General features: G+C 46.2%; 2 protein-coding genes across 8 annotated transcripts in view; both read right to left on the bottom strand.

Annotated features, from left to right (window-relative positions):
* Positions 1-1,661: 1,661 nt before the first annotated feature.
* On the bottom strand, positions 1,662-5,916 carry ssr1 (signal sequence receptor, alpha). 2 transcript variants are annotated; one of them, XM_088283527.1, is made up of 10 exons: positions 5,749-5,916; positions 4,485-4,633; positions 4,321-4,420; positions 4,100-4,203; positions 3,862-4,020; positions 3,724-3,800; positions 3,563-3,641; positions 3,395-3,488; positions 2,940-2,954; positions 1,662-2,624 (listed from the first exon to the last, which is right to left on the bottom strand). In XM_088283527.1, exons 1-10 carry the CDS (start codon positions 5,816-5,818, stop codon positions 2,557-2,559), a joined length of 915 nt encoding a protein of 304 aa, XP_088139653.1. In that variant the 5' UTR covers positions 5,819-5,916; the 3' UTR covers positions 1,662-2,556. The 2 variants fall into 2 exon arrangements, with proteins under 2 accessions (XP_088139653.1, XP_088139654.1); XM_088283528.1 differs by lacking the exon at positions 2,940-2,954.
* A 358-nt stretch (positions 5,917-6,274) lies between these two features.
* LOC148318722 (uncharacterized) overlaps positions 6,275-11,757 on the bottom strand; it is a 17,838-nt gene continuing 12,355 nt past the window's right edge. For 5 of the 6 annotated variants that reach the window (XM_088282490.1, XM_088282493.1, XM_088282492.1 and 2 more), the window contains 14 exons: positions 11,695-11,757; positions 11,250-11,354; positions 11,077-11,181; positions 10,879-10,986; positions 10,632-10,742; positions 10,334-10,561; positions 10,139-10,243; positions 9,945-10,049; positions 9,699-9,803; positions 9,519-9,611; positions 9,341-9,445; positions 8,475-8,637; positions 7,176-7,306; positions 6,275-6,849 (listed from right to left, as the gene is read on the bottom strand). The exon at positions 11,695-11,757 is cut by the window's right edge and continues 33 nt beyond it. In XM_088282490.1, the coding sequence (XP_088138616.1) occupies positions 6,673-6,849; positions 7,176-7,306; positions 8,475-8,637; positions 9,341-9,445; positions 9,519-9,611; positions 9,699-9,803; positions 9,945-10,049; positions 10,139-10,243; positions 10,334-10,561; positions 10,632-10,742; positions 10,879-10,986; positions 11,077-11,181; positions 11,250-11,354; positions 11,695-11,757 (1,704 nt within the window). In that variant the 3' untranslated portion in view covers positions 6,275-6,672. Of the gene's footprint in view, positions 6,850-7,175; positions 7,307-7,759; positions 7,856-8,265; positions 8,359-8,474; positions 8,638-9,340; positions 9,446-9,518; positions 9,612-9,698; positions 9,804-9,944; positions 10,050-10,138; positions 10,244-10,333; positions 10,562-10,631; positions 10,743-10,878; positions 10,987-11,076; positions 11,182-11,249; positions 11,355-11,694 lie in introns of all 6 variants that reach the window. The other variant, XM_088282495.1, reaches the window with a different exon arrangement.

Raw genomic sequence — 11,757 nt, 5'->3', positions numbered from 1 at the left:
ATTTGGTCGACATTTAAAAGGGTTGCCAAAGCTTCTTCTTTAGTTTTGTTCATTTTTAAGCACGACGTTGACGTCCCAGCGTGCAACTGTATCAAGTGTGCAGCAGTCTCCCCCTAGCGTTGACTGCCTGCTACTAATATTTCTACGGCGGGCAATCATTTTCAATGCAGTCGCTGAGTACCGCGAGAGGTTATGCACACCCTGGCCTGGTCGCCAGTCAATTAACGTCCAGGCGGCAGGCACAGTGAAGCAAGCATGAAAACATGTTTTGAGGAAAACGCAGGGAGGTCGTCGTCATCGAACCCGAGGCCTCTCGCTGTGACGCCACTCCACAGTACGCGTTGCCTCTCGTTCCTATTAATGCAACCTGATTTTTTTCTACGTTAATTGAGTTGACACGCTGTGAAAATGATGAACATAGCAAACCTCGTTCTATTTTTATTCCATTTAACAAACTATTCACACATTCGGCATCTTTTAAGGGTTGCGCGTGTGTGCGCGCGCGCGTGTGATGATTGACTCTCTCAAGTGTGTTTGTTGTCCCGTCGCCATGGCAGCGAGGCGTGGAGGAGGTCGACCTTACCGCCTTCAGAGGGCGCAAAATGACATCCTAATAATTCCTGCGGACAGAAAGAGGAAACTCTTGAACACGCAACAATTCCGCATCGGCAACTTTCTTTTTCACGCGTGTTTTAAATTGTGACATTTTGGTAAAACTTTGAAAGGTGTGACAAGATATAAAGGCGTCACTTTTGGATATAACGTGACAAGAAGTAACCACCAGGAAGCCGTAATGTGTTAAGACACTGTGCATTTTATTTTACTTTAAATCTGGCTGTTTTTGCGTGTTTTGTTTTTTTGTCAGGATCTAGAACGACAAAATCATCTACAGCGTATTTTTTACCGTGGTATAATTTTAGGGGCAGATGTGTCATTCAGTTGACAGATGGTTTAGCCAATGGCAAGCCCGGCTTTCGTTAGGTTGTCATGACAACTAGAGACCCGGCTCTCGCTTACTCCTCATAATTGCATAAGCAATGCCTCTCCAGACTCTCAAGCTCACGTTTATTGGCTAATTGATGTGACGTGACAACCTCATCCGAAGTGATGAGCTGTCTGTACACTTTCGTTTTGTTAAGACTATTCTATTTAATAACACAATGCATCTATCAATTGGATTTTTTTTTTTTTTTAAGTGAATATGTGATATTGTTAAATTGTTTGTTAATTGAGTCAATAAAGTTTTAAAGAAAACGATCATGATTGCCAAATGGCAGCGTACTGATAACAATTGTTGTTGCCTCCTGATGGACAACAGAAGTACTGCGCAAAACAAACAAAAAACCCTCAAGCCTGCAAAAAAAAGTATTTTTATAGTTGTTTTTTTTGTACGTTACTATACAAAGGGTATTTTTTTAACGTTTTGCTATTGACCAACTTTTCTTATATGCTTTAATATATAAGCTCGTTTCTTTTTATTAAATGCTATAGCTATGGTCCGTTTTTAACGACATATCAACCATAGACATTTCCTCCACAAAAAAAATTGAAGAAACAATGTTATATAATAAGGCGCTTGGTTTAGATTGAGACCATAAATAGGAGTAAAAAAAAAAAGATAATTATTGCTTTTAAGTCACGACCAATGAAGTAACACAAGATGCAAATAAAATCAATGTTTATTTGCTGGACATTAAAAAGGAAATAAAAAAAATCCATGAATGTAGCCCTGGACAAAGATCAAAGTTCATTTTTTTACTCCTCTTCTGAAAAAAAAATGCAAGTCAGCAGTGTCACCCATTAGTGGTAAAACAAACATTACACCCCACCCACACTAGAAATGTTTCTCCAATAAATTAGCCCACATTATGCTTCTGTGCACGACAGTAAACAAATGACATCATCATCAAATTGTCAGTGCGTCACATAAACAATTAAGAAAATTGAACTTTTTCTTTGACACTCTAGTGGCGAGCTGCGAACATTCCACTGGAACATTTCTAGCCAGTAAATTCCCACAACAAATTAAAACCAGGCAATTATGAACGATACCGAATTGTAAACGAATTAATTTCGGGGAACTGAGAGCATTTTAAGGATATCATTCAGGTAAGCGTAACCATTTCGCCTGTCAAGTTTTGAGGGAATTAAGATGACTAAATTTCTCTATTTATTTATGGATTGACTGACTCAAATGGTACAAAACTTAAGACTTACCCCAAAAAAAAAAATACAAATCTAATAAGAGCCAACCATGAATTATGTCCATTTCTGGCTTATTCCAAAATATTCCCAAGGAAGAGTTCCCAAATCTATTTTCAGCTCTTCAGTACAACGACATCAGCAGTTGAACTTCTTCCATAATCAACTTGCTCATCATCAGTGTCAACACAACCGTTCTGCATGTTAAAAAGTGTCTTGGAGAAAAAAACAAAAAACAGAACAAAAGAAAAACCCAAATAGTCTGGCACGTTGGCACTGGCGGTTCTGGTCCTGGTCTGGCGTTGCCGTCCTCACCCTTGTCATCATGTTGGTACGCCGGTGGCTCGTGAGCCGTCACTCGTCAGACCCCGCCGAGCGCTTGTGGTTACGTTTGCGCGGAGACCTTCTGGGCGACGCTTTGTCTGAGGAAAACAGACCAGATCAAATCCATGCAAGTGAAAAATTGATGATAAAACTCCATGTAGGGATCGAACGGTTATGTTTTAAGATATTCAAGACTTTATGGACTATCACTATCATCCTGCTTATTAAAATAAATATTTAGTGGGTGAAGTTTGCTGAATTTCCGCCTGTTTACAACTCAGAACGCCAAAAAGGTGGCTAATTTCATTCACACTTTTTTTTTTTTTAATGGTGCGTACCGGTGATTTGTAGGCGAACGTGACAGCACATTTGTTACATATGATTGGGGTATCGTGGATGCAACAACGCCTCACCTCTGCGACTCTGCACTGAAGGCGTGACAGGAAACGGGAAGCGGCGAGAGAAACCAGACAAGAAAGTGAGTGATCCTCATGCACAGAAAAGTACAATCAGGGAGAGAGGGAAAAGGTGACAACTCCCGACAGACCAACATTCACTGTACAGCATGGAAAGCGGCTTGGAGAAAAAAAAAAAAAAAAAAGCTACAATTAAAAAACAAACAAACAAAAAAAAACCTTCTGCTCAAAGACAAAGAGTAGCAAGAAAGAGTAGGTAGAAAAGTACAATAGAAGGGAGAGTTGGGTGAAGAGTAGAGGCAAGGAAAATGAAAAGTTGAATTTAGGGCACGATAGAGTGAAAAGTAGAGTGCAAACTAAGGCGCCAAACCCCGAACCCCAAAAAAAAAAAAAAGAAGAGTGGCGTTCCGAGTAGAGCAGAGGTGAAAAGTGGCCCGTGCAGTTGCACTTACTGATCTGGTTGAGAGTTTCTTGCGGGATCCAGCTGAGATCGACGTTGTTGTGACTCGAGGTTCCCATCTCCACTTTCGGGGCGGGACGCCTCCTCTGCACATACGCCAACGTTACACGTTCACGCGCACAAGGCGCCGGTCGTGTTTTGCGGCGGGTTTTCCGGCTACCTTTCTGGACTCGAGCAGCTGGTGAAGGCCGACGATGACGAGCAGGCCCAGGCCGGACAGGAAGATGTACATGAAGATGCTGGAGAGGGCGACAGGTGGCTAGGCAAACGTTTTCCTTTGAACGCTTTCAAATGGCATCATAATAGCGAGACTCATCTCACGTCTCGCCGTCGAGTCCGTCCTCCTTCTCAGTGATGGTGACCGTCTGGTTGAAGACGGCGTCCTGGAAGTTGTTCCCCTGCAGGCGAAACTTTGGTCACTTGACAGCGCGCGTTGCTTGGCCGACGCCCGCCACTCACGTTGGCGTCCTTGTAGTTGAGGTTGATGACGAGGCCAAAGGGGCGCCCCCCCATGGGCTCCGCCGGGATGAAGGAATACTCGAAGGTGGCCTGGCGCCCGGGCGGCACCGCCGTGCCAAGCTGCAGCGCCGTGAAGTTCTGGATGTGGAACTGATAGTCCTGACGCCGCCCACAAGAACGACAACACATCAAGGGCGTCGAGGATGGCGATCTTCTTTGAGTCCGTGGCGGGTCTTACCTGCGGATATCGGAACGAAGCGTCCAGGGAGTCCACCACAAAGTCCTCAGAACCTTTGTTGGAGAAGCCCAGCAGAAACTTGACAACGTCATTGGCAGGGAAGTCTGAAACGCAACATTGGACGGGCTTCACTGGTGCAACGCTAATTCCGATGTTAGCATTAAGCTAGCAGCTCAAGGTGATGCTCTACAATTAGCCACAAACGACGGCGGACCACCGACCTTCTCCTTTGACAAACAGAATGGTGGTGTCCGCATAAGGAGACGCCTTCATCTCCCCGACCAACGCCTCCTCCTCCTCATCCTCCTCCTTTTCTTCCATCTACAAACGCGACATTAAACTACATTTCTTTTCTTTACATCTTGTTTGAATTCGCTCATCTCACTAGTTCCGTGTTCTCGTCGTCTTCTACTTCCGCTTCGTCGTCTTCGTCATCATCAACCGCCCCGTCCTCGGCCGTCCCGTCGTCCACGACGTCTTCCTCCATCTCCATCACGTCGTCATCTTTAGAAACGGCGGCGCCCACCAGCGGCCCTGCACGCACACATTCAGAAGCCACTCACTTTTATTCACATTTTTAGGTCGCTGCATTTTTTGCTTCATGTCTCGTACGGGCAATTCAAAACTAGTTTCAAAGTTAGGTTTTGAGCCAAGATCTGCCTTTTCAAAGGACTCTTCTCTGCCTAATAGGGCAGAAATTCCACTAACAGATTTATTTTGGATTGTTCTCTTGTATTTCCAATATAAGGTTGGGATTATATATGTTTTACTTTGTAAGTCATCTCAGTGCTAATTGGTAAAGAAACCAAATTGACTCACTTGCGCTCAGTGTGTGTGCACAGTGGAGTGACGCAATGCTGAAACAACTTCACTGACAAACTTTGCACTTTTCTGCTGATTGCATCGTCTAGATTAGGCATTCTAAAGTGGTGGGTTGGGATAGTACAAATTATAGTTGCCACTTTAACACCAACTGTTTTTAATGGGATTGTTTTACAAACATGTTTTCCCATACAAATTAAAGATTTACTCCGATGATCACTTTAAATCTTCTATTTGAAAAGAAAAAATAACACGTATCATGAGAGCAGTCATTAAGGATTTGTTCAGGGACTATATTGGGTCAAAGATTTCACAAAATAAAGAGAGCAATGCCAAGTGAAATTTTGTGCAGTTGTCATGTACTTGGGTTTGTTACATTGTCGTTAATAAGGAGCTCTGAAAGACAATGCACAAGTATGGGGAGTGGAATTATATTTAAATGTATTATTACTACTCTTAGAATCACTATTAGGGGGTTAACAAGTTAACCGAACAAACTGTATTAGCAAGCTAATCAAACCACTTAGCTTGCAGCAAGCACGAAGGACACGTCAGTCTAAGGACGCGGAAGAAATTCAAGAGCACAATTGTCCAAAATTATTTCAATTTGGAGCACAAACTGCGAGACAATCTTTTACAAAGTCACGATTTCGAGATGGTGTCAGAAGAATGTTTTCATTCATGTGGCGCATGTCAAATGGAGGAGAATCAATGGCCTTCGATGGAGTGGAAGCGGCTAAACTAAACTAGGCTAAGCTAACGCTCAGAAAGGTGAACGTCACTCGTTTGTCCTCGTCGCGGTGAAACAAGGTGACAAACATACGAACCTCTGAAAACGACATGCGCCGGGAAAGCCAACAACGCCAACAGAAGAAATTTGGGAAGAAACGACATCATGTTGAACGTCAAATCAACGCGCTCAGTTAGACGCTGTAACAAACGTTCACACGCTCACACTGACAACCGTTACACGAGCTTTCTTCTTCTTCTTGGGTACGAGACGAGCGAAGTAGCATGTGAGGGCACTACCGCCACCTGGTGGAGCCACACCACAGGTTCAACTGACTGGTCGCTAGCTAGCTTGATTGCTATGAGCCTATCTTATTTTTTTCCATCCATTTTAAAATATTTTTCTGTTTTATCATTCACACGTTTCTCTATTTTTTCCATTTAATATTGCATACTGAACTCATGTATATATATTTTTTAGATTCTCTTCTCTTCCATTTTTCATGGTAAATATCTTTGAAATGTTTAGCATTTAATTCCTAATAATAAAAAAAACAACTCCAGTGCATTCATACCGACCCAGTGTACAGCAATTTCAATTGCTATTCAGAAAGAGAAGACATATTTGTGCTGTGAAATGTGGCTTTATTTCTCTCCTGTAAGACCGTGTGTGGGCGTGTGTGCACGTGCGTGTGTGCGCGTGCGTGTCATATGGGGCACAGCAATACTCGGTGGTGAGATATAAAGTGAAATAACATGCGATTAAATGTGAATCCAAGATGAAGAGTACATGGAAATAAATTCATATGATCCATATTCAAAGAAAAGAATAAAATATATTTAAAAAAGTCATTGCATTTCTGATATCAATCATAGAAAATACAAAGACAGACTTTCCAAAGTATGTTGTGTGATCAATTGATCATGTAAATGAAGAGTGGGGGAGGGAGGAAAAAAAACAAGAATACACGCATAAACATCCGCACGCAGTCAACCAAACGCGTCCCGCGGATCGATGGAGCCTAGTTGCAACATTCCACGTAGTTAGCGGGCAACATTCCAGACTTTCCGGTGCGCTGCACGGTGCCGTACATCCAACCCTCGTCGATGGGCTGCGCGTTGACGATGACGTCACCGTCCCTGAAGGAGACCTCGTCGTGGTCCTGCGCCGCGTAATCGTACAGCGCCCGGAAAACACGCTGCAGGCACACACACGAAATTTCACGCTAACATTTCACACGCACGTGACGACCGTGAAAATCTTATTCCCGCATATCACAATATTTCTGAAACCTATCCTCCCTTATTCGCTGAATAACTCAGTTTTAATATAGATTAATGAAAATGAACCCTGAAAAGGCACTACTTTTATCTAAATGAAGCTTTTCCCCTTCACTTCAACGTAGTTCCTCGGTACTATCTTGATGGCAATACATGTTGAAGTGAGGAAAGGCGCCCCATTTTCTGTACATTGGTTACATCAGGGGTGGCAAATGCTATGAAAGCCTGAGGGGGGCGCACTCACCATGGCGGACGAGTGCGGTGGCGAAGTGACCGATCGGACAGACGACATGCTGGTTTGATGCATGTAGCCGTGATATTGAGGCTGTGGCTGCATGTGCACGCCCTGGTGGTACGCTCCGGGAAGCACCGGGGCTGTGAGACACGCACACACACGCGCGCACGCACGCACGCACAAAATAGAAGTGATGAGGTCATGTTGTGGGGCTCAGCACCAGAACAACTATCAGTTGCTACCAATAACCTTTAAATTGTCAAACAAACCTGATTGAGTCATTCAAATCTATTCATTTTTCTTTGCTTACTTTTGTCAGAATATCATTTCTAAATTTCTTTGTACCTCTTCTTTCAAAATCAATGTTTGATAATGTTTTAGCAGCATTGTGTGAATCTGGTCACCTAGCTCATCCTCCGACGAGGTCGTCATTTCAAAAACCACAATTACATCAACAATACGACTCTTTTGCTCTGAATATTGAAGATGTTCATTCATATGCAATCAGACGTGCAATTTCAAAGCGTGTCCTTCCTTCCAAGCGGTCACATGACGGCGTGATTAGCGGGTGCACGCACACGCTGGACATGTACCCGGCGTGTCGCAGCTGCTGCGGTCCCAGAGGTCAGAGGTCAGCGAGCTGTGCGACTGCCGCGACTGAGGCCTGCTCAGCCTGCGCTCGGCCCGCTCTGACAACAGGGGGCGCCACCCGGCGCGTAAACACAGGAAGGAGGCAAAGGTCAACAACAATGGACACAAGATGGATGGCGTCAGCCGATGTTACAAACTGATTTGAGGTGATTGTCAGTCGTTAAGCGTAATGCCGAGGTCGGGTGGTGAGCGTGGTGGCGTCACAGTTCTGAGGCTCCTGGGTTTGAATCTCAGTCTGGTTAGTACATTGTCAACATGCTATTGTGGGTTTCACTGAAGACCAATAAATTAGGAAAGCACACACGAGGTGTGAAAATGAGTCTGGTGAAAATGGAAGAGGCCGGCTTTGGTGTCAGCTGATTGATTTTAGAAGAGCATAAGTGAGATGTTTTCTTTTAGTTGAGGGGAGGTCAATGTGGCTGGGAGGGGGTTTAGGGCTGGGTTCTACCAGACATCCGGCGGAGGCTCTTGGATTGGATGTCATCTTCCAAAGGGTCAAAGTCAAAAATGGAGCCCGGATCTGTTCTCCACACCTTCAGGTCTTAAAAGATGACGGCAACAACATTGAGTCCGCGCCACAACAACCACCGGACGGTCCACACCGGGAGCGATGACAAAGTATGCAAAGAGCGATGTGAATAAATTGAGCTTGCTGACCTACGATGATGCCGCCAGGTCGTCTGTCCATGTCCATCATCTGGTTGGGACCCGCGTCGGTCATCGTGTGATTGGCCCGCCGGTAGCGGTCCGTGCCGGGCTCGTCCAGGCCCGGCGTACAACCTCGACCGCGGGCGCGCTCAAAGTCCTCGTGGTACTTGGCCTGCACGGTGGAAAAGAAATGCATGTTACATCAATCCCTCAACTAATTCAACGTCAAGATTAGTGCTATTGTGAGTCGTGAACACACATTTTTAATAAAAAAAAAACACGTCAATGTTAGGACTAGTGCTAGACACCAAAAATAAAGAAAAATATCTTTACAAAATGAAATTGCAGATGAAAATGTTACTTGCAAAACTCAAATTAGACACCAAATATTTTAATTTCTAGACAAGTGATAAAAAAAAACCCCTGCAAAATCCCCAAAAGTAATTGTGAAATTGCAAACTTACTAGTGTTGGTCACACAAAACAAATCCCAAATCAAAAAATAAATATTTGTAAATCAAAGGTCGTTTTCATGAAAATGCGACTGCTGGACACACCCACAAAATAAGATTAAAAAATGCAAATAAAATTGAAGCCAAAATATGAACAATTTGTTAATATAAGTGGAGACAAACACACGCACACACACACACGATCGGTGCATTTTGTCAGTGAGCAAATAAAAGAAGGACATTTGGTTTCAAACCTTTATTAAACACACACACGCGCACACGCCTGCACACACACACACACACACACGCACGCCCCCCCCCCCCGTCTTGAGGTGGTCCGTGGTCATCAGTTAGTACGAGTGTCACGCTCCCACACGTAGTGCCCTGTTAGTCGGCGCCACAAGCGAGACCGGCAGGTCGCTACCATGGAAACCGAGTCCTGAGACCTCCTGACCCTTCTGTACTCGGGGGTGTCCAATTCTGTGCAACTGCGACCCCGCACCTCCTGCAGCCCACGCTGGTACTTCACCTGCAAACACGCACACCCATGGTCACGGACATCTGGGGTGCGTGTGTGTGTGTGTGTGTGTGTGCATGCTCACTGAGCTGATGTTCTCCTGGTTGCGCCGGACTCTTTTCATCTCAGGCGTCTCCGTGACGGCGGTCCCGCAGCCCACCTCTTCTCTGTACTGCACCTGAACGCACAACAACATTGTTGTTTCTCAAACTTCTTAAACCAAGTGTCACCTAAAATGCGTGTGTGTGTGTGTGTGTGTGTATACATCACTGATCTTCTTGGCGTTGTCTCTCGCGAGGATGATCTCTGGCGTCTCAGTGACAGAGGACATGAGCCCTCTCATCAGCTTGGAGTCCCAGGAGTAGTGCATCTAGGGGGCGGTAGCGAGTCAGATTCACGCGCGCATTCTGGGCTCCAAAACACACCGCCGGCCGACAGGCGGCACGAGCACTCGGTGGAAAAGACACAAGAGGCAAAGTGTTGACCGGAGGGCAAAGGTGAGCGATCTCACCGAGCTGATGTGCCTTTGATTGGCTTTCACTCGCTCCATCTCGGGAGTGAGCGACGGCGCGCTGTAGCGACCTCGCAGACGCTCGGCATCATCTTTGTACTTCCTCTGGAATGATGAGAGAGAAGGACAGAGAGCTATACGGGCTGATAGCCACACGGGTGAACTCATAGCAAGAAAAAGCAAAGAGGCGTCACCTGACTGTAGACATCTTTGAGGTAAGAGGCATGAACAAGTTGCGGGGTGTCGGTGATGGTCCCATATGAGTTCTCCCTGAGATGCTCCGTCTGTTTGTAGGTCCTCTGTGACCCACACACGCGTGTAGAACTTGAACACACACACACACACCCAGCGTGATACGGGTCCAGTGAGGACTGGCGAGACGCGCTTACCTGACTCTGGATCTCTGAGGCCCTTTTGGCCCGTCGGACCTCCAGGACGTCGGCGCTGAGCCGCATCCCTTTGCCAAGCACTTGTGTGTGCAGGTCCTTCTGGTACTCCTTCTGGTTCAGGATCTGATTGGCCTGTTTGACCCTTAGGAGCTCGGGCGTGTCCTCTAGACCCAGGCCCGATAAGCCCCGCCCCTTCACTTCCTGCTCCAGGTCCTTCCTGTACTCCTTCTACAGGGACGCGTCATCGACGTTACTCGAAATTTCTGTTTGCTAAAACGTGTGCTCGTGTGCGCGCTACCTCATTGAGCAGGTTGGTGGCCTGGCGAGCGGTCAGATATTCTGGCGTCTGCTCCACCTCCACCAAGGCTTTCCCTTTTACGTGCTCCTCATAGTCACGCTTGTACTGGCGCTGAAAAAAAAAAAAGGCACACGTGACTTCCTCTTTGCACTTGGTGAAGCCCCGCTCTCGACTTCCTGTACGTTGTCGCCGTTGTCGCTGTTCTGCCTTCTGAAGCTTAGGTGGCCTCAATTATTTGCGGCCTCACCTGGCTTTGCATCTTTTGCGCCTCCTTCAGCACTTTGTACGTCTGCGTGTCGGCAAATTCCACACTTGTGCGACCTTTGTTCTTTTCGTACTCCTCGCGGTACTTCACCTGCAAGCGCACGTGCATGTCAGGTGCTGTGTGCACGCGAATGCGGCTACGTGTGTATTCGTGCTTTGTGTGTGTGTGTGTGTGTGTCACCTGACTGTGCAGCACTGCGTTTTCCTTGTGGTGGCGCTGTTCAGCCGTGTCCAGGGCGAGATGAAACTGAGCCTTGTGCTGCTCGTGCTTCTTCTTATACTCCACCTGACGCCACACACACGCAGTGAGCATGCAGCCATGGTGAAGTGTTTTGCTAGTCCACGTGTACGTACATTACTCTGCAGTTTGCTGGCGTGCAGCACGTGTTCCAGCTGCAAGAGGTTGGGCAGATCTGAAGAACCTTCCAATCTCTGGTTCCGGTTGCTTTTATACTTGACCTGCTCAACAAAAAGAACGTTTGTGACATTCTGAATGTTTTCAAAGACATTCGTTTCAACGTCTTCCCTTCTGATGTCCTGACAAAGTAGATGCGAGCAGCTCAGTACGACACAACAGGCTGTTATGTAACGTTTGGAAATGGAGCACTTCCCTGTTGCGCACGCGTGTGCGTGTGCGTGTGCGAGTGCGAGTGAGTGTGTGAGCGTGGGCGGAGGCTGGACCAAATGTGTGCATGTGTTGCCCTCTTCAACTTCTCCAGCTTTTCATCCAACATGCCGTTTGCTTGACAAACGTTGCCATGGTTACGGCGGCGTGCTCACAGTGTGTGTGTCATCTCACCTGACTGGCGAGCGCCGTGGCCGCTTGCGTGTGTTTGAAGGACACACAATCCATCGGGTTGTA

Source organism: Idiotropiscis lumnitzeri, chromosome 19 (genome assembly GCF_059441095.1).
Source record: "Idiotropiscis lumnitzeri isolate Australia: NSW breed Sydney's pygmy pipehorse chromosome 19, RoL_Ilum_1.0, whole genome shotgun sequence".
NCBI lineage: Eukaryota > Metazoa > Chordata > Actinopteri > Syngnathiformes > Syngnathidae > Idiotropiscis > Idiotropiscis lumnitzeri.
This window is presented reverse-complemented; position numbering and strand designations above follow the sequence as displayed.

Bases quoted from the DNA above. Each gene is read 5' to 3' on its own strand.
- ssr1 (XM_088283527.1), bottom strand. From the start codon at position 5,818: ATGATGTCGTTTCTTCCCAAATTTCTTCTGTTGGCGTTGTTGGCTTTC. The intron at 4,421-4,484 runs GTGAGATGAGCG...TCGCGTTTGTAG, and splicing joins ACGACGAGAACACGGAACTA to ATGGAAGAAAAGGAGGAGGA. The intron at 3,489-3,562 runs GTAGCCGGAAAA...GCGTATGTGCAG, and splicing joins AGCTGCTCGAGTCCAGAAAG to AGGAGGCGTCCCGCCCCGAA.